The sequence below is a fragment of the Poromitra crassiceps genome (genome assembly GCF_964638095.1).
Source record: "Poromitra crassiceps genome assembly, chromosome: 26".
In the NCBI taxonomy this organism is placed as follows: domain Eukaryota; kingdom Metazoa; phylum Chordata; class Actinopteri; order Beryciformes; family Melamphaidae; genus Poromitra; species Poromitra crassiceps.
Window position 1 is genome coordinate 1,317,731 of NC_139640.1, and position 22,819 is coordinate 1,340,549.

General features: G+C 43.3%; 1 protein-coding gene across 1 annotated transcript; it reads right to left on the reverse strand.

Moving 5' to 3' along the window:
• Positions 1–14: 14 nt before the first annotated feature.
• Positions 15–19,629, reverse strand: plekhg6 (pleckstrin homology domain containing, family G (with RhoGef domain) member 6). Its single transcript, XM_083661423.1, has 15 exons — positions 19,571–19,629; positions 16,736–16,953; positions 15,493–15,627; positions 14,807–14,944; positions 14,567–14,662; positions 14,307–14,357; positions 11,932–12,081; positions 11,364–11,474; positions 9,972–10,121; positions 8,776–8,910; positions 6,138–6,257; positions 5,884–6,016; positions 5,142–5,257; positions 3,400–4,964; positions 15–1,110 (listed from the first exon to the last, which is right to left on the reverse strand). Exons 2-15 carry the CDS (start codon positions 16,925–16,927, stop codon positions 918–920), a joined length of 3,285 nt encoding a protein of 1,094 aa, XP_083517549.1. The 5' UTR covers positions 16,928–16,953; positions 19,571–19,629; the 3' UTR covers positions 15–917.
• Positions 19,630–22,819: the final 3,190 nt, after the last annotated feature.

Below are 22,819 nucleotides of genomic sequence, written 5' to 3' on the forward strand. Positions count from 1 at the left end.
AAATTGGTCTGGATTTCTTTATTGCATTATATACAATCTTGAATCTTTCAGGTGACATGATTACTAGTGACATTATTACTCACATAAATAAAATAGAACTCCTAAAAAAATATGTTGTTATATTTACACAAAACACTAACCAGGAGTGTATCGATATTGTGGAAATGAAAAAATATATATATTACATAATTTTACATATTGATACATAATTACAGAATCAATGGCATCCATAAATTCAGATTCAAGACCTTTGTGTGAAAAGCACCCTGGAAGTTTGTGCTGAAACACTCAGGTGAGTTTGATACCGTATTCCAAAGTGGTGGGGGCAGTGGTGGCCCAATGGTTAGAGAAGCGAGCTTGTGACCAGAAGGTCGTCGGTTCAATCCCCGGGACCGGCAGGATAAATCTGGGTGAGGAAAGTGAAAAAGGCAGTGCTTGCCCCTCCCTCATTACCACCACTGAGGTGCCCTTGAGCAAGGCCCTTAACCCCAACTGCTCCAGTGGAGCTGATCAGTGGCCAGCAGATCAGACTGTGGTTGTACTGGTGAGCTTCCAGGTATGAATGTGTGTGTGAATGTGAACAGGGCACTCCTGAAAAAAGAGAGCATTGCTCTCAGTGAGACTCCCCCTGTATAAATAAAGGTAAAAAAAAAAAAAAAATCTGTGCAAATCTATCTGCTTACTCTGCAAGCAAAGATAATTTCCCTCTTTTGTGAGGTTGGGCTTAAAAAATGGCAATGAGAAAAGTTTGTCGCTCTGTAAATTACATTCACAGACTGAACTTTGAGTTGTCGTCGTCGTCGTCGTCGTGTGCGTGTTTTGTCGTCTTACGACTTCAGTTGATTGGCAGTTAGAGTCTGAGAGACATTTTGGGTTTAGGGATAGGGGGGTCCCAGATGTCCTGTGTGCTGCAGCTTCTATACCTGGCTGTACTCCCCCTCTTCTTGCTTTACAAGTCCATGGAAATCCCGTAAGGTCAGAGTTCGGCTGATGCCTTCCAGCAGCCCCTCGCCCCCCATGCTGTCCCCTGGGTTTAGATGACCCATGACCTCATTATCATCGAAGCACCAGCCGGCCCAGTCCACATTTACACCATCGGCAAAGACGAGACTACAGACAGAGAGAGGTGGAAAACAGAAGTTTAAAAATATATTATTTGTTAAATATTGATGTGCTAATGCTTCCCCTACCATTCACTAGGCTAGGGGGTTCTGGCCCTTTTCTGCTAAAAGCGCTGTCACTCTGCCTGCCTTAATGCATTGTAGTTTCAGTGGAGAGTTTTATTGTAACATAGTCTAAACGCAGAAGTTTCAGAAGCATTTCCAATTTAAAAAAGAAATTGCCTGGAGGGAATATACTGGCACACACACAGTGCACTAAGTAATGTATCATACATGATGTTCAAAGGTGCAAAACCAAATTATAAGACAATTATACGGCATGAGAACATTAAAAATACCAAAAACTGTTCTCTGCTCTATATATACAAAAAAAAAAAAAAAGTTTGTGTAGGTCTGATTGGAGTCATATATTGTATTTATTGTCATTAATTGTATTTAAGGAGTCATGGTATCCAATTCCATTCCTATGCAGATGACACGCAGATTTACCTGCAAACATCCCCCGACAAACACCTTGCCCTATCCCGAGCTGCTGAATGCCTCAAAGACATCCATCACTGGATGAGTGCCAACTCCCTGCAACTAAACGGCAGTAAAACTGAGGCCATCCTCATTGGGACCCCTCTGCAAATACAAAAGGCTGCCATCACCCACATCACCATCTGTGGCCAGTCCATCCCCCTTTCCTCACTCATAACTAGCCTTGGTGTCACACTGGATTCATCACTATCTCTGGACGCACACATCAAATCCATCTGTCAAACCTCCTTTTTCCATCTGAAAAACATCTCCAAACTACGCCCCTCACTAAGTAAACCTGATGCAGAAAAACTGGTTCATTCCTTCATTAACTCCCGCTTAGACTACTGCAACTCCCTATTCGCTGGCCTTCCCTCCAAAACCATCCAGAGACTTCAATATGTCCAAAACTGTGCCGCCCGGATTCTTACAAAAACACGCAAGTCAGAGCACATCACCCCGGTTCTGCACTCCCTTCACTGGCTCCCAGTTAACCACCGCATCACCTACAAACTTCTCCTGTTAACATACAAGGCCATCCATCACACTGCTCCAACCTACCTCCAAGATCTAGTTACCCCTCAATCCTCACTCCGGACACTCCGATCATGCAGCTCCAACCTCCTGTCTGTCCCTAGGACCAAACTTACAAGCATGGGTGACCGTGCCTTCTCCTCACTGGGCCCCCGGCTGTGGAATCAGCTTCCAGGACCACTCAGGGCTACAGACTCGTTTGACGTTTTTAAATCAAAACTCAAAACCCACTTATTTATTTTAGCTTTCCCCTAGGGTCCTCCCTCTCTCTTTACACGTGTTATGTTTTTATGTTTTTATCCTTTTATCTTTTTATTCTTTTAGTAGCTATTCCTTTATATTTATTTTTTATATCTTTTTCCCTGTTTGATTGCTTGATTGTTTTTGTTTTTATCGTGTTTTTTATCATGCATCTGTAAAGCACCTTGTGAAATCCTTGGATTTTAAAGCGTGCTATATAAATTGAATTTATTATTATTATTATTATTATTTATAATGTTTATTATTTTGTGCCAGTGTGTTGGCACTGGAAACACTTGTCTTTAAAATGTGTCTGAATAATCCCGTAAGGGATGGGCTACGTGCAGCCAGACACGAAAATAAACATTCATTCATTCATTCATTCATATATAGCGTGGGAAGCATAACAACGAATTAAGTTGGTTATGCTTTTCGGAAAGACTCAAATCGAGAATGAGATAAAATTCTAAGTTAATGCATTCGGCGTTAGCGGTGGCACAAATTAGCGATGATGGAAACTGTGAAGTTTCCATTTTGACAGATACAATATGTCCATTATCAACCTACTCCTCACCAAAACTCAATTCGAGAGTAGAGATTTGAGAACTTAAAAAACAAAAATGTAAAAAGATATTTCTATATTTTGCTGATAAAGGGGAATACTACTCAATTTAAGAAGCTTATATTACACTCAGGAGGATGCATACTGTATTAGTATTTGTGACTATGAACAGCTCTCTCAAGAAGCTCTCTCAAAGGAGACTTGTGGATTCTCTGGTAGCAGGTGGTGTGCTGAGTGAGTGACCAGCTCCTGGTTCAGGGAGGCTGTACTGATATTATTCCTATCATATTATCAGTTCTTCTGAACCATAAAATGATAATGATAATGTTGATGTAAAAAAGGTTTTTCACTCAGTCTTCAGCAACGTTGATTATAGTCACACCATGACTTTTGCATTAAAAGGGGTCAGTTTGTCATTCTAACCTGATCTTCTTCTCCTCTTGATCTCCATCCACCAACTGTTCTTTCCATCCTTTGCTCACGGTGGGGGCTCTGTGTCTCATGACCTCCACCTCCTCCCACTCTGTCTCTCTGTCGCCCTCGCTGGGCGACTGTGATGGTGTGGTGGAGAAAGAGGGAGATGGAGGTGGATACCATGCTCTCGTATTGGGCATTTTCTGTTTTCTTTCTGGTCTCGCTCCGTCTCGGTCCCACACTCTCACTTTGGCCCGTTCCAGAAGGCCCTCCAGAGGGGAGACGTGCGCTCGTGGATCGAGTGCTGCGGTGGGAGAAGGTGTGGCCGCCCCTCTGGGCAGACTCGAGGACTGCCGGCTACCGGAGGGCAGATGAAGCCTGCGTCCTCCTTGAATGATGATGTCAGGGATGGAGGCGCTCCTCTGGGTTTTCATTTTGGGCCTCTTTTTTGTTTGATGGGGCAGCTCCGGCTCAGAGAACGCTGGAGAATCAGGGGAACCTCTGTCATCGGGCATGTTCCAAAACATCCCTTGGTTCAGCTTCAAGGCTGAACCAAGCCTGAGCACCCGGTGTGAATCAGAGCTTTGGCCACAGGAGAGGGAGCGTCCCTTGAGCTTGAGCTTCTGGTTGCAGTCTGAGTCAGAGTTAGAGGATGAGTTGGTGTTAGGAACAGACCGTGCCACCCCCACGTCCTGGGCCCCCTGACTGAACATCTGGGGAGGGGCACCTTGATGGCTGCTGCTGATGGGCCTCCTCCTACGTAGCCTGGGAGACTTCAACTTTCTGGAGAACTTCCAAGACTCGGACAAAGTCTCCTCCTCTCCAAACCGGTTGTACAAGGAATTTCTCCTGGTCTCCTCGTCCACTGACTGGGGATCTGAATCCCCCCGTGTAGATCTCCCTCCAGCTCCCGGGAGTCTTCGAAACTCCGGCCTCACCGTGGGAAGTGTCGGTTGATGCCGAGTCGGTCGGTGTTCTCCGTAAGGGGAGAGCGACGTGCCGGGTGGGTCGGTTGGGTAGTCCACATCTGGATATCCACCCAGTAAGAGAGAGTGTGGTCGACTGGGTCTGTGACTTAACAGGTCCGCTCTAGGTATGATATTTCCACCCAGGTCAGAGGCAGAAGGTTTGTTGTGGTTCCAGGTCACCCTTCGCTCCTTTATCCCGTGAAATGCAGTCACTAACTCTTCTTCCTCCCCGTGGTCCACATCTTGTTCTGCTTTCACTGCCATTTCTATCCATTCAGGGCGCTCCTTACCAGCAGAACCACCATGCACTGATTTGCTGTGATTGTCACTGGCCTTGCCTTGCCAAAAAGCCAACCCGGAACTGTTATTGGCCACTGGATGTGAAGGTACTTTAGCCTTCAACATCCCATTCATTGATGGGGAGATAATAGGTTCTTCAATAGATTTATCCACAAAAGTCTCTGCTGCTGCTGCTTGCTTAAGAGGTGGTTCTATTGTCTCCATGTTTTCCACCTTAGCTTCCATAACAGGTTTAACCTCAAACTGTTGGACTCTCCGGTTGTCCACTTTGTTTTTCTCTGCCTCTCTCAAACCCTTTAGTGTCTCCTGTCAACAGAACATAGAGTTAGATTCACACCGCCAAGACTCCTAAATACAGCATACATCATTCACCATATCACTAAGTTATTATTATATAGACATTTCTGAATTGCTATTACATAAATAAATAGAACTAGACAAATGCCATTTCAGAAGCTATAGTAAGGAATCTTTGTTTTTTACCTGTGCCTGGTGGATGGTGGAGATCCACGTGGTGCAGCTCTCTGAGGTGGTTGTTGCAAAGATGTAGACGTTCATGGCACAGCCAAGCTCACCGACCTCCACGAGAACAAATGAACCTGAGAGAAGAGGAGGACTGATTAATATGATGTCTGGACCAGACTGCATCTTACATACATTTTTTTTTTTTTCAGATTTTTTATCCCATTTTTATCCCCCATTAGTGCTAGTTTAATTTATTTATCCTGGTTGCTACTCCACCCTCTGCCGATCTGGGGAGAGCCGAAACTGGCTCCATGCTTCCTCCGAGACATGGGCATTTAGCCAGCCGCTTCTTTTCACCTGACAGGGGAAGCTTCACCGGTAGGACATACAGTAGCACGTGGGAGGTTCACGCTATTCCAACCAGTTCCCCTCCCTCCGAACAGGCGCCCTTAACGACCAGAGGAGGAAGCACATTAGCAACCAGGGTATTGCATGTTTTGGTGGAGGGGGTTCCTATATGAAGGAAACCCCCGGGAGGCACGGGGAGAACATGCAAACTCCACACAGAAAGGCCCTTTTGACGACCCCACCCGGGCGGTGGGCACTCGAGGACATGCGGACGGGCACGCATTCCTTCAGCGTTCACAGCGTCCCAGGTGGGAATCGAACCCAGGACCTTCGAGCTGTGAGGCGACAGCGCTTACCACTGCACCACCGTACCCCCTTACATCCGTTTTTTAACGAGAGGTTTTTTACTCACAGCCATCTTTCAGCGCTACACAGAAAGTTCTGTCCAGTGCCAGCGGGGGGCGAACCACCCTCAGTCGCTCGCCCTTCTTCTGGACTTTGGTCATCAGAAGGACATCTGAGAAGAGCAGAGCCACCACTTCCAGCTACACATCATCACACCACGTCCGAGGAAACATGGGAATAAGAACAAGAACGTTTTGAACGGGACATCCTGAAGAGATGGACCGAAATATTCAGTAACATGAGTACACTGGCTCTGCACACCTTGCTGTCTTTTCTGCCACGAATCTTCAAGTTCTCTTCCAGCAGCAACTTGCGTACAACTCCAGGAGCCACTCCTCTGATGGCACACGCTAAATCAAAGCGGCAGATCTCTCGGACGTGCTGCAAAGGAAATCAGTCCATCGTGAACAATCATAAATCAGTCCATCATGAACAATCATTATATTAAAATTAATATCTGAGACGTCGACTTCGAAAGAAGAACATGACAGAGGGAACTTGTTTGGATCCGCACTAGATTATGCTTCAGCCTGTTGGTTTAAATGAGGATTTGATGCTTGAAGAACAGGCAGCAAACAGAAGTGCCCAGGTGGTTATCAGGAGTGTTTACTTAACCTTTATTTAATCAGGTAGGTCAATTGAGAACCAGTTCTCATTTACAATGACGACTGGCCAAGAGGCAGCATGAAAGGCAAATAGAAAACAAATGGACATTAAAGAAAAACATAGAAACAAATAATACAATTATACACGTCATACCAATCCTAAAAGAGAGTCATATTTACAATATTTACTGTGACATATTAAAAAGTAAATGGCTAAAAACAATAAGGACATATATGAAGAAGCAGATGGCTAAAAGCAAGTGCATTGATCTTGTACTATTGATTGTAGTGAGTTTTTGAAAGAGGAGAGCAGAATGAGTGAGTTCAGTTTTAAGGTCGGTTGCAGATGATTCCAGTCATCAGCAGCAGAAAACTGAAAAGAGGAACGACCAAACGAGGTACGGGCTTTGGGTGTGATGAGGAGATTGATGGAGCTACTGGAACGCAGACTGCGATTTGTGTTGTGGATATTAAGAAGTGACTGTAGATATGACAGAGTTTTACCTATGAGAGTTTGTGTAAATGGATAAAAACCAGTGAGTTTGTCTGCGAGAATGGAGTGTGGAGTAGACCTTGAAGGTGCTCTTTAGTTGGAGGGACATCAAAATTGAAAAAAGAAGGGAAACTATAAGGCAGCTCTTCAGGTACAAAAGTAAAACAACATTTAATAAATGGCTAGTTCGTTATAGAACTATTAAAAACACGCCAACATGTTTCGGCCAGCAAACATTGGCCTTCATCAGGGCAAACAGAGGGTTTTATGCTGTTATGGTGTAATAGGATTTCTTTTTGTGGAAGACTATGTTAGTTCGAGCCTGATTCCCCCTTAATAGCCTAATGTTCCATGCTTGTTTATTTGTTTGTATGTATAGTGCTTCTTGAGGTTGTATGTCTTTCTAACATGCCCCCCTTATGTATCTTATACTGTATTTAGGGGCTGGCAGCAGCTCCGCTATGGTGTTTGTATATTATATGTTTTGCTTTCTAGTAAAACTGCAAGAAATTAGATGAGAATCACTACAGACCTGCCCAAATAAAAAAAATTGTTCTGTCTGTCTGTTTGTTTCTCTGTTTCTCTGTCCCACTGTGATGTCATAATCTTCTTGCCATCATCTTATTGGCCACACAGCAGCCGAGCTGTGGGCAAGACCGTGCTAGTTTAATCCAAATTGAGCCCACAGCTCATCAGAATGCCACAGTGAATTGCTTCTTACTCTCTGTCCAATCATAATCTAAAAAATGTAAAATATCTTCTTGCCTTGGTAGATTAAACAATTTCAGATGTCTAACTCAAATCTTTTTTTTTAATGATGAATTAAATTATGCTTTTTATGGAAGTCATTGTACTCAATGACAAATGTAGCATCTTTAAATATCAGTTATTCACTGATGGAGCATTCAACTTTTGTACAAATAAACTACAGATATCTCTATGTTGTAGTAGGCACATTCTCAGAATTGTATCTTGATACTAGTTTGAATCTGTCTTATAGTGAATGGACAGATCTTATCATGCACTCTGCTGTGACGTGATGTCTCCTCTCAAAGGGTGCCAAAGGTCGTGAGTTCAAGTCCTGGGTGAAGTGGAGGAAATGTGCGTTGTGTTTCCCCCCCCTACGCTACATCTGGCAGCTCCATTCTATGACTGCTTGCAGTCCTATACATGTAGTTTCATTGCTGATTTTCTCTGGCATCAAAGAACTACAATACCCAGGTACTGTTATGTCACTGTGACTGGATGTTGCCTGAAAAAATTATGTGCAAACCCCTGTGCAAAAAAAAAGAAAAGAAAAAAGATCTACCTAAATAAATATATGACATAGTAGTTTATTGATGTGCTCACATATTATTACAATGGATATTTCTGTATCTTTTCAAAATTTATTTTCAATTTCTGTGCCAGACAGTATTAAAAATATTCCAAAAACAGTGCAAAATAGACCAGGCCAGGGGTACTGAAGTATAACCCATTTTCCCTTTTCAACCAAAATAGAACGGAAGAAAAAATTGGTCAATTTCAATAAATGAATAAATAAATAAATAAATAAATAAATAAATAAATAAATAAATAAATAAATAAATAAATAAATAAATAAATAAATGCGAAATTCATGGCCGTCCACTTAAAAACGGGCAGCGGGCCGCAGTTATAGTGGCCGTATAGTTTGGCCACCCCTGGACATTTGTCTTCACTACGGATTTGACTGTTAACTCGAACATCTTCACAAAGAATCTCAGCCAGGTGCCTGAGAGTCACTACATACACAGTATTTTTATGCAAAGAAATATTTTACCCTGTCGATTTCTTCATTTATCCCTTCCACTTCGTATCCCTCCACCCTCTGAGCAGAGATAGAGAGAGCGAGCGTTTCATCATTAAGCCTCAGGTAGTCATTGATGCTCTCCAAAAAACCATTGACACTGGACAACTGGAGGATGGTGAGAAGAAGGAAGAATGGGGCTGGAGTTAATCAGTGTCTTTCTTTGAGACTATAACTGTACATCATCAAAGGTAAGAGATGCTAAATGATTGGGGGTGGTAATTGATGAAGCGCTTTCTTGGTCAAAACAAATTAATTGCATGGTATCTAGAATGAGCAGCACTACTTCAATGATCAGAAGGTGTGCTAATCTGATGTTGACTCGTAGTACAGCTAAACTGGTGACTCAATCTTTAGTCTTATCCCGCCTAGACTACTGCCCAACTGTATGGTCTAGCCGCCTCTAAACAAGACCTGGCCAAACTCCAGCTGGCCCAGAACAGGGCGGCACGCCTCACTCTCCGCTGCTCTATGAGGAGCAGTGTAGAGGGGATGCACGCCGCACTGTCATGGATCAAAGTGGAACAAAGAATAGCATGCAGCTTGGTAACCTTTCTGTTTAACATCTGGAACACTGGGAAACCACAGGGCTAACACTCACAACTGTACCCCACTAAGAGTAGACATGGCTATAAAGACAGGCAGTAGATGCTCAATTCACTCTACCTCTACCAAAAACCAATGCTCTGAAAAGAACGCTAATGTATAGAGCGGTTGCGTATTGGAACAATCTACCAAGTAATATAACGGTGGCAAGTAACAAATTTTTGTTTAAGAAAAAGTTAAAACATGCAGTGATGAAATAATGTGATAACTTTGGGTTATTAATTATTGTACACATTTGTTGGATTGTATTGTATTGTACTGCAATATGCTATGTTATATTATATAACACTATACTGTACTAACTCATGAACTTCTAAAAAATGTTTGATTTGTAATAGAGTGAGGTGATTCACTCTCTTTTTGTCTTTGTTGTTATAATTATCAGCAATGTTACTGTGTTATGTTTTCGTTTTTTATGTTATATGTTTGGACCCCAGGAAGAGTACCGTAGTCTCACCTTGGTGCAGACTAATGGGGATCCACAATAAACAATAAACAATAAACTTAGAGGACACAATACATGTTGTGCGCTGAACTAAAACAGGTTCACTGAAGGTCCTCACCATGCCTCTGAGCGTGTGCTGTACGTGTGGGTCCTGGGTGGTTTTCAGGACGGCCTTGAGCAGCAGAGGATACTTTGTGATCCTCTGATGGGGTTTGGCCTGCATGTCGCCCACGCGCATCCGCTCACACTGAGGGTGAGTCTCTACCCACTGGATGGGACAAAAACACAGGAAATCGGCATCATCAAAAACTCAGAGTCAGATCAGATCAGACACCTGGTTATAATATTTCTGCAGTATGATAAGCAGGGTACAGCAAATGCAGATAAAATTGCCCGCTTGGCTGATAACTAAATATTGGTCAGCTGGTAACTTTGAGAAGATGACATTCAAAAGCCTCCATTATAGAGTCTTTGGGCTTTGTCTGTTCTAAAACTTTGTCCCCGCTGATCATCACCATACTGTACACTTTCTCGAACCGTGAGCCAATCAAATCAAAGTGAACTAGTATGAAATAAAGCTGAAAATGTGTGCCAAACAAACATTCATATCTCAAAAACGATATGTCACATTGCTTATATTTTGACATTGTGATGAGAGCAGAAGTATCTCAAGGTTTTGATGTACGGTATAATATACGTACTGTATGTAGTGTTAAAGTTGTGTGAACTGTCACAGTTTTAAAATGTGTGACTTTAGTCAAAAGTAAAGCCTGCTAGAGTGAGACACACTCAAGGCTGGCTCCATAGGGTCCCATTATAAAGGCTGGAAAAAAATCATAAAACATAAAACTGCGATTTCTCAAACAGTACAAAAGAAAATTAAAATGGTCTAGCTTTAGAACAGTTGTCTCGGCTGATTCATTAGGAGCGGACGTTGGTGTGACGAGTGGTTGCCCTTCAGGAATGGACTATATGAGTCTATGGGTTTATGATAATGACACAAACTGCCACCGATAACGAGAGCGTTATCCATGACGTCACATTCCCGGTTATGGCACGCTGAATGATATCATGTGGGGCTTGTGTGGGTGAGCAGTTGCGTAAGACAAGAGTCTGTCTGTGTGTGTGGGTGTGTGTGTGTGTGCGCGTGAGTCAGTAGTGGAGCGTACACCGGGGCAGAGGGTGCGCCCGCCCCGGGCCCACGCCCCCATCCATTTTTTTTTTTTTTTTTTTTTGCATGCCAGGCCAGGCCTGAGTGTGAGAGCAATTCAATCAATAGACAATAACATTGGTGTGTTTAAAATGAGATATTCCACTAAATATGGCTAAAACAGATTCAAACATGCAAAAAAGGCTAATTTTTCTTCGCGGCCGGTCTTAATTGGATTTTTTTTTTGGGGGGGGGGGCCCTAAGATCTTCGCCCCCCCGTGGGCTGATAGGGTCGCTCCGCCCCTGGCGTGAGTGTGTGTGTGTTTGACCATTCCTTCGCATGCACCGTAAGCACTGCACCTGGACGTAGGTCAAGAAATGAGGGTTTGTGTCCATCAGCCTGCGTGTCAGTTCCAGACTGTTGTCCTCCTCCCAGCAGTACGGCAGATAGGAGGAGAAACGCTCATGGAACTAGGATCAAAAAAAGGCAAACAGTGAGTGAACACACGACACTGACACAAACACATAGCTGAGTTCTACTCTGAACGTAGTCTCTTAAAACAGACTGTCTCATCTACATCCGGCGAATGCAGCTATACAGTCTGTACGTTACACCCCCAGAACATGCACAAGGAAGTTGGGAAAAAAAACCTTCAGACAGGAAAGAAGTTCAACGGAATCCGACCAATCACGACACGTGTGTCCACGAAAAATGCGGCATATTGGATTCTGATTGGACTAATGAGCGGAAGACCCGCCTTTCTACTTCCCATTCCGGTTGGTGCATGATTCTCCCCCACGAAGTACAGACGGTATGGCGGAAGCATTTGAAAATTGCGGAAGCCAACTCGTCTGTTCTAAGAGACTACTCTGAACGTATCTGGCAGACAGGAAGCAGACAGTAAGCAGACAGGAAGCAGTTAGTTACCTGCAGACATCCAGCCTCTAACCTCGTGGGGTCAAAGGGCAGCCCGGTCCTCCGCACCTCCTGCAACATGGGATACATCACCTCCTGCCAGAACAGCCGGTGGGCACTGAGGATGGAGGGGAGGTCGGAGAAGAGCAAGTCGGGCGTCACCTGACAAAGAGGAGAGTCGAGGAGGAGGAGGAGGAGGAGGAGGAGGAGAAGAAGGAGAAGAAGAAGAAGAAGAAGAAGAAGAAGAAGAAGAAGAAGAAGAAGAAGAAGAAGAAGAAGAAGAAGAAGAAGAAGAAGAAACAGAGCTTAAAGTCGAACTGAACCTGTTCGTCACGTGCATAATGAGTCAGTTTCAGACTGACTCATTAAGATGACAGGTTGAGAGGCGGGTCATAGTATCATGTCGATTTTATTTGACAATTCTGGGGACTGGAATGGGCTTTGGCCAATCCAATCTCCAATCTCCAATCTCCAGTCTCCAATCCCGCCTCCAAATCGAGTGGGATTCAGTGTGTTGTGGCGCTCCCCTCGGGAAGAGCCTTTTGACGGGAGGCTGAGTGGCTGAGTGGAGCTCAGCGAGCCGCAGGCAGCCAGCTGCCTTCGTGTTGCCGAGCGGAGAGTGCAGCACGTCGGCCTGGAATCTCCGAAGTGCGACCCCTGACAACCAAGCTCTCGGATGCGCGTGCCATTATCGCTGCTATAACGATACGATATCCCTGGAATGCGCGTTTTAACGAGCCAGTTACATTTCTTTGCATTCTTAGAGATTATAGTTTTTGTTTTTTATCCATGTTTCTAACAATTGGCCAAGTTAGTAGTTAGTTTATGGGATAGGAATTCTGCCAGATGACAGGCACTAGGCGCCATTTTCGACTTCATTTGGAAGAGAAAATTATCCAGAAATGAAGATTTGATTGACAGCTGCACGTCGTGATATGATTGGTTGAAATGGGGTAGAAATTTGATAGTACTGGGTGACGTCAGCAAACTGTAAATTACTGTTATCAATGAAATCTTGAAAAACGAACTTTTGATGTGAAAAAGTGTGAAAAGAAATTAGATTGTTGTGATTTGTTTTGCATACATTATTAAATAGGTGCACTGCATACCCAGGTATTTGAACTAAAAGAAAAGAAAAGTCATTCTTGGGTTCAGCTCGACTTTAAAATGCACTCCTCTGCCTGGTGTGACATTTTCCATGTGGAAATCTTAAAAATGCTGTTGTTGCACTGAATGTTCCGCTTGTAGCCTACTTTTGTACAGTATGTGTAAACTGTATCGGCTATAACGGATGTTCTCACGGTGTCAAGTACATATGTATATCATGTGGTATGCAGAACAATGGAAAATAGGCCTGCAGATCGTGTGCTGTGCTGTAGGTTCCAGTATAGACTGGCTAATGTTACTGCATGTGTTGCAGACTGACAGACCGGGTACTGCATGCGTTGCAGACTGACAGACCGGGTAATGTTACTGCATGCATTGCAGACTGACAGACCGGGTAATGTTACTGCATGCGGTGCAGACTGACAGACCGGGTAATGTTACTGCATGCGCTGCAGACCGACAGACCGGGTAATGTTACTGCATGCGGTGCAGACTGACAGACCGGGTAATGTTACTGCATGCGTTGCAGACTGACAGACCGGGTAATGTTACTGCATGTGGCTCAGACTGACAGACCGGGTAATGTTACTGCATGCGGTGCAGACTGACAGACCGGTTAATGTTACTGCATGCGGTGCAGACTGACAGACCGGGTAATGTTACTGCATGCGGTGCAGACTGACAGACCGGGTAATGTTACTGCATGCGGTGCAGACTGACAGACCGGGTAATGTTACTGCATGCGTTGCAGACTGACAGACCGGGTAATGTTACTGCATGTGGCTCAGACTGACAGACCGGGTAATGTTACTGCATGCGTTGCAGACTGACAGACCGGGTAATGTTACTGCAGGCGGTGCAGACTGACAGACCAGGTAATGTTACTGCATGCGTTGCAGACTGACAGACCGGGTAATGTTACTGCATGCGGTGCAGACTGACAGACCGGGTAATGTTACTGCATGCGGTGCAGACTGACAGACCGGGTAATGTTACTGCATGTGGCTCAGACTGACAGACCGGGTAATGTTACTGCATGCATTGCATGCAGACTGGACAGACCGGGTAATGTTACTGCATGCGTTGCAGACTGACAGACCGGGTAATATTACTGCATGTGGCTCAGACTGACAGACCGGGTAATGTTACTGCATGCGGTGCAGACTGACAGACCGGGTAATGTTACTGCATGCGGTGCAGACTGACAGACCGGGTAATGTTACTGCATGCGGTGCAGACTGACAGACCGGGTAATGTTACTGCATGCGGTGCAGACTGACCTCCTGGAGAAATCCATGCTGGTGCAGGTTGAGAAGTGCTGCAATAACCAACTGTGAGAGACCAAAACAGTTTGTTAAACTTCTTGCAGATTACCCTGATCCGTTCTGATACATGTCATGGATACACATTCATACAAAAGGCATTGAAAATCCTGCACCGTAAAGTGAATTGAATATGGGACAATGACACGACGTGTATAAGGACGAAAAAAGAACATTTCGCAAAGACAATGGCAGTCGGGCAGAGAGTGATGTCTTACATCTTGGATGACGGTGAGCTTATTGATGTAGGTGAGCTCAGTGTAAACAAACTCCCACAGCGCCTCCTGCTGGTGTCTTTGCATCTTGGGCATCGTCTGACCATGGAAACAGGATGGAGAAGGGAGACAGAGAAGAGAAGGAGACAGTTACTTCTGGATCAAGAATAGCCATGTAACATAACTCTAAAGAGGTGGTGGAGAGACCATCTAAAGAGGTGGTGGAGAGACCATCTACTGTACCAAATGCGAGTGCACCAAATCAGTCCAGCTCTTCTCCAGTGTGGTTCCGTGTCTCTCCTCTCCCCATCTCCACTTTAGACTGACAGGCACAGGATAGGTCTCCAGAGCCTGCTTCAACACATCCAGCTGAGCTCGCTCCTGACGGGTGGCGGGTGGGAGGGAGAGAGAGAGACAGACAGACAGACAGACAGACAGACAGACAGACAGACAGACAGATAGACAGATACAGAGAGAGAGAGAGAGAGAGAGAGAGAGAGAGAGACAGACAGACAGACAGACAGACAGACAGACAGACAGACATAGAGAGAGAGAGAGAGAGAGAGAGAGAGAGAGAGAGAGAGAGAGAGAGAGAGAGAGAGAGAGAGAGAGAGAGAGAGAGAGAAATCAGAATCAGAATCAGAATCAGAATCAGAATTAGAAAGACTTTAATGATCCCCGGGGGGGGGGAAATTGGGACAAGTTACAGTTGCTCGCACTCAGGCATGAAATATCCACATAACACAACATAGCATAACACAGTATCACACAGTATCTCCCTAAACGTAAAAAACAGTCAATACAATAAAATGCAATAAAATGCATAATTTACAGTGAGAAAAAAGAGGGGTGTATGACATTTGTTTTCATAATGCATCTGTGCCCATGCATGTCGGTATGTACAAGGAGCCACATGGGAGGGGGAATACCTCAGGCGTGGGGCTCTTGTCAGACACTCCCTGGCTGAACAAGACCTGCCTCAGTGCAGCTCTGGGCTTGGTTCCAGCAGACGCTCCCTTGCTCACGGTTGCAAAGTCTGTCACGACCTTCTGCTGTGTCCGCCGCTGGAGTGGAGAAATAAGCACAGTCAAAATACCAGTTATATTGTTCTGCTGTGCCAGTTCATATGGGCTTAAATGGGATGACGCACCATAAACATTCACGATCAGTGTTGGGGGTAACTCATTACAAAAGTAACATATTACATGTAATATATTACTTTTAGCAGTAACTCAGTAATACAACTTATTACTTATAGGATTTCAGTAATATTATACCAGTTACTTTGTCAAGTAACTCAAGTTACAAATTGAGTTAAATCAAAGCACATATATTTAAATAAAGATACAATCATTTCCTAATCAAACTGTGTGTTTTTATGCAAATAACGACTATAGATGACAATAACAAAGGAAAAGAATAACATTTAGAATTTTGGATTGTTTACACTGACTTCAAGGCGGTTGAAATTATTTTTCGGGATGGTTCCGGGGCGGCGATGTCATTGTGCTGCTGCTGTTGTTTTGGTCAAAGTAATGCAAAAGTAGTGTAATAAGTAACCAGTTACTCTACACAGAAAGTAATATTGTAAAGTAACTTATTACTTTCAAATGAAAGTAACTAGTAACATGTAGTATATTACATTTTGAAAGTAACTTGCCCAACACTGTTCACGATACATACGATAAGATTAAACTTGACCCCTGTGAGGTAATTGAGCAGTAAATCAAGGCTATGTTTATTTACATGCAGACTCAATTGTCTTGTGACCTATAACCTCTTTGTCAGATATTCAAGTTTGAACACTTTACACCAGTACTTCTCAAACTTTTTCACATCAAGGACCCCTAAACTGACACAAATTAGACCACAGACCCCCGCATTTGATAAGATTTGGTCACAGGGTCCCCCCAGCTTTGCTTTTAGAGGTTTTATTGCAGAAAGTGTATGAAACCAATGACCAAAAATAGTCCTACATTCTGTCATTGTGTTACTAATGGATGGAATGATAGTGGAAATAAAGTATTCCCCTTTTTGTTGGGGACCCCTTGGAACCCCCCTCACAGACCCCACTTTGAGAACCACCGCTTTACACTCTGATAGGTAACGTTATCAATCCCAGAGGCTGTCACCTTCACATTTCTGTCCCATTGATAACAACAGACCGTTTACCTGATAGCCCAACGTATTGAACTTGTAATTGTCTGCTGACCCCCTGTGGCGGAGGAGGATCTCTGCAGCCGGTGTCGTCCCGTCGACGACTTCTGGCTCTTTGGTTTCCGTGTCCCTCTGCCTCTCGCCCTCCCCTCCATCTCTCCACCACGCTGGCGTTTCCTCCATCGGTGAGTCATTTCCTCCCGCCATTGCTCACGTGTGGCACTTCTGAGGAACTGAGAATAATCACACACAGGGTTACTCATTGCCAGCATGAGGTGTGTGTGTGTGAAGGTCAATGGAGTCAAATGATTTGGAAAAGGAAAGGCTTTACCACAATCAAGGGACATTGTGTGCATTGTTATTACATTACATTACATTACATTACATTACATTACATTACATTACGTCATTTGGCAGACGCTTTTATCCAAAGCGACTTACAATAACACATTTTTGTCAGCAATAGAGCAATCAACTATGCACCACAGTCTATGACATCTACAACATCTGAAGGAATAGTGGTAAAGTTAAGTTAGTATATATATATATACAGTATATATATATATATACTGTATATATGCATATATATACAGTATATACATATATATATATATATATATGTATATATATATATATATATATATATATATATACATATATATATATATATATGTATATATATTTTAGAGAGAGAAAGAAGTTGGTTCAAGAAGGGCCCAGATGGAGCCTGAAAAGGTGAGTCTTTAGTCTTTCCCGAAAGATCGGCAGTGATTCAGCCGTCCTGACTGAAGGTGGAAGCTCGTTCCACCATTGAGGTGCCAGGGACGAGAAGAGTCGAGATCGGGATGAGCGACGTTTTAGCCCCCGTAGCGAAGGAGGGGCGAGGCGTCCTGCACTGGTGGAGGAGCGAAGGGAGCGCTGAGAGGTTTGGAACCTGACCATAGATTGCAGGTACAGAGGAGCTGTCGGTTATCATTTTATGCGGTTCATTTAGAAGTTATTTTGAAATGCCAAGGCTATAAAAGCTAGGTACACAAATAAAATGTCAACAAAAGGAAGAAAGCGGAAATTAAATAACCTAGGGGAACTAATGTTTTCAGATAAGATTTAGTGTGGAGGAAACACACCCAGTACATCCGCTACAGCAGTGGTTCTCAACATGGGGTCCGGGGACCCCCAGTTGTCCTTGAGGGGGTTCCAGGGGGTCCCCAGCAAATTCATACATTTCAGCATTATTTCATTTAGTTGAAACCACTGGAATGGCTATTCTGATCATAGTTTCTATGAGGCCATTTACACCTGGCGTTAACATGCATTTTCTGCAATCTGATTGCAATCAGATTGCAGAAATGGTTGTCCTCTCAATCCGCATAAAGTTGGTGTATCCAGATTGAGAGGACACATTGCATTTACACTTGTGTTCAATGTGTGCACAATGCCTCCCTGACCACCTCCGGAGGTGGTTTGGCCGATCAGATTGCAATCCTTCTTCAATGTGTTTTGGGGGTGTTTACACCTGGCCACACTCAGTGGCCTTGTGGTCTGAGTGTCCGCACTGAGACTGAGAGGTTGTGAGTTCGATCCCCGGCCGAGTAAGACTATAAAAATGGGGCCCATTTGCCTCCCTGCTTGGCACTCTGCATCCAAAGGGTTGGAATTGGGGGGTTAGATCACCATGTGATTCCCGAGCGCGGCGCACGCTGCTGCTCACCGCTCCCCCAGAGGATGGGTCAAATGCGGAGAACAAATTTCACACATTGTGTGACAATCAGTGGGACTTTACCTTTACCTTTTCAAGTGATAAAACACAATCTGATTGCAATCTGATCACAGAAAACGCATGTTAGCGCCAGGTGTAAATGGCCTCACTGTTATCTGTGTACCTACAATACAGACAGTCATGGAATTCTGGACCAAATCAAATCATAAATCTAACAATACAAATAATCTCAGATTTGGGTTCAAGAAACAGAATCTCATCAATGGTGATCCGTGGCTCTAATGTGGACTAAATAAGGGTTCCTTGAGATGAAGAAGGTTGAGAATCACTTCAGGTCTACAGGCTTTTCTAAACTGTGAAAACCAGATAGTGACATAGAAACCCCCTTAAAGTAGCATCCTGAGACTTGTGAAGCACACACAGCTCCAGTTACACGTCTCTACTCTCTCTGCAGGATGTAGTGTCATCTCCGGCCTCGATCATCTGACAGCAGTTCACACAACACCTGACATCCACGTTATTGTGCCCTCGCTGCAGTTTTAGGTTACGCTGAGGAATGTGTGTGTCTAGCTTCTCAGGGAAATGACGACGAAAATATTTCACCACTGATGTTGTAGACACATCAGTTCACACAGACACTTCTGTTCGTCACAGAACAGAACTGCCCCACACTCCACTGCCGGTCACCGCTTTCTATTTACATACGATATGGTTGGTGCTGAAAAAGCAAAGACAGTCATTCACAAATGCGCATATTATTGTGGACATGTGCACTTTGCGAACCTGCTCATGCTACATTGCCAAACATCAAAGTAGTGACGCAAGTGATTTCATCCCAACCGCTGAACAGCACAACACAGTAAAGATAGTCTGAATTGCAATTATATAGCGACTGTAACAGTCACTCCTGATTGACAGTAGGTTTATAAAATCAAAGCGGTTGAGTCTGTTTTCTATCTTAATACATCAACACATCATTGACATCAAGTGCCACACACATGGGGACCGCACAGCAGCAATGGTAACACAAGGGTCACTTCAGTGAAGACATAAAACCATTTTTAAACTATAATGCCCCCCTTTTTACAGCTCCACCTCTGTTTTTAATTGATCAAAATAGAGACTTTTACCTGCGCTTGTTGGTCGGATCCATTTTGTTGCACACAGTCCCTCTTTGGCTTTGGTTAGCTTTCTCCTCCTCTTTCTCTCCTGTCTGGATCGGTACCTCCCTCTCTCTCTGTGTGTGCTTCACCTGCACACCTGGTACCTCCCTCTCTCTGTGTGTTTCACCTGCACCCCTCTGCCCTCTGCAACTGGTCTGACAAGAACTACTGGATTGTAAAGCCAACAAATCAGTGCTTAGGGGCTTGGTAATATGCTGTAGTTAGAGTGTTTAAGGGAGGAGGTGCTGAGTGCTCTCAAAGAGGCCCGTCATCATATTGATTATCACCCTGAACAAACAGTAGGTTAAGCATTTTCAGGGGAGAAGCCGTGGGTCACTTCAGAGTGGTTCCAATACAGAGGCAGAGCAGCTGTTGTTTTGATCCACGTTACATAAGAGAGAGAGGGAGAGGGAGGAAATCAGCTGTGAGAAAATGGCTGACTGATAACCAGAGATGGGAAAAGTACTGACATTCTGTACTTGAGTAGAAGTACAGTTACTTGTGTAAAAAACTACTCCGGTAAAAGTAGAAGTACTGATTCAATTATTTTACTCAAGTAAAAGTAAAAAAGTACAGGCTCTGAAATGTACCCAACGAGTAAAAGTAAAAGTATTTTTACCGTATCTTTCTGAATGACTGAACCTCACATCATAGAATATAATTTGAGGATAAAAGATCCCCTACAAATGTTTTACACATCTTAAAACTCTACTTTAAATAGTGTGCTATGGTTTTTCCACACAAAAAAACCCCATTAAAATCATATCTAGTCCTCCCTCATTAATATTTCCATGATATATGAATGTGCAAATAGTTAGACAAGTTTAACTGTGCTGGATACAAGGTGTCCCTTACAAAGTGCAGAATCACAATACTCGAGACTGATATGATACTGATACCTAATGGATAAGGAACTGAATGTCCACAGGTTGATCACATTCACAAATTCAAGGTTTATTATTAAGACAGAACTGTCTCTGGTGTTAGAACACCACCATATTCCATATTAGCTGAATGTTGACAGTGCACAAACTGAATGTATGTGTTAGAACAACACCATAAGGGGCCATGCGGTTATTTAAAAAAGAACGCTTGGAAAAGCCAGATTATTGGCAACTCTGGAAGCAGCGAGATGAAAATCCTCCTCTCCTGGGAGAAGACTCGAGGTGGGAGGAGTGAAGAGGAGCAGGGCGCTTTTTCTGTTAAACTTTCCTCAGCTTTCAGCGCCCAGAGCGCTGCGCTAAAAAAAACACCACCAGCTTTTAAACGCGATGAAATGCTTCTTGAAAGAGATGCGCGCTAAGCGCGTACTTATAGAGAATTAATTGCAAAAAGAGGAGCGCTAATAAGTGCTGGCTGTCTGCACGGCTCCTAATGTCTGCGTGTGTCTCCCCTCAGAGAAAATCCGTGTTTCTCTTCTTTGTCCACGCCCCGGAGGAGTGCCAAGTCATACTATTGGCGGAGCTGGAATGAGCTTTTATCAGCAGCGCTGGGAAACTCGTCTATTACTTCTGCTCCGTTCTCCCGTTTCTACTCGTTTTTAAATTACATTCTCATGCATTTAAACAAAAGTAACGAACCTGTTTTGAAAATGTACACAAGTAAAAGTACAGATACTTGTGTTAAAATGTAACGAGTAAAAGTAAAAAGTCGTCAGAAAATTAAATACTCAAGTAAAGTACAGATACTCGAAAAATCTACTTAAGTACAGTAACGAAGTATTTGTACTTCGTTACTTCCCATCTCTGCTGATAACGTAGTTGGGTGAAAAATAGTTCAGCGCTCACGGATAAGCAAGTTACTTTCAAAATGTAATATACTACATATTACTAGTTACTTTCATTTCAAAGTAATACGTTACTTTACAATATTACTTTCTGTGTAGAGTAACTCATTACTTATCAGACTACTTTTCCATTACTTTTACCAAAACAACAGCAGCAGCAGAATGACATTGCCGCCCCGGAACCATCCCGAAAAATAATTTAAACCGCCTTGAAGCAGTATAAACAATCCAAAATTCAAAATGTTATTCTTTTCCTTTCTTATTGTCATCTATAGTGGTTATTTGCATAAAAACACACAGTTTGATTAGGAAATGATTGTATCTTTTTTAAATATGTGCTTTGATTTAATCAAATGTAACTCAATTTGTAACTTGAGTTACTTGAGAAAGTAACTGGTATACTGAAATCCTATAAGTAATAAGTTATATTACTGAGTTACTGCTAAAAGTAATATATTACATGTAATATGTTACTTTTATAATGAGTTACCCCCAACACTGTTCACGATCCATAAGATAAGATGAAACTTGACCCCTGTGAGGTAATTGAGAAGGAAATCAAGGCTGTGTTTATTTACATGCAGACTCAATTGTCTGTGACCTATACCAACACGGAAAATAGATCAGCGCTCACGGATAAGATGTGAGCAGATTACGGGGAAGTGGATTAGGGGCAAGGAGTGTCGCAACAGGAAGGGGAAAACAGAGATTGGGCAAGGTGGGGAAAAACAGTCAAGGACATAAAAGAGAAAACCGCAAGAGATTTAGTCAGAACTGTGATTACCGGGTGAAAGTTTAACAGTTTCAGGTGGAACGTAGAGTGACAGCATTCCTGAAGTTATATACACCATTACATGCTCATAAACGTTCAAATCATTTGTCCCAGTATAAACACAGACTGTTAATGACTTTGCCGTGACGGCGGGTGTCTCTGCTCCTGTCATTTCAGATACACACATAGAAAAAGATACACGAAACATAAGAGCAATTTCTTTATTTATTTAAAAAGTATTTGTTTAAACAATTACAGTATAATCTTAGTTTCCGATCAAGATTATTGCTCAATCAATAACCGTCTTGTTTAGTAAAATATACTATTTTATACATGGTTAGAAATATTCTGAGTGGTAAAAGTGCATATGTTTTATTATTATACAAGTCAACTACTAATATGTGTCCCAGAGAGAGAAAGGTAAGTTTGACTCATGTGGTAGAACAGAATGAACGTGCAGGCCGGCAGGCTGAGACTGGTATTGGGAAAGATCTCTGCCTGACAAGACTGAGACAGGGCGTGGCCTAACAGGGCGTGGCCCGACAGGGCTAATAATGCTTGCATGATGGGGCAAATAGAAATGCAAATAGAGCTGTGCAAAAGCAATAGCAAGGGTCTGGCAACGCCTCCTTAGCTTTGTTAGCATAAAAACAACAAC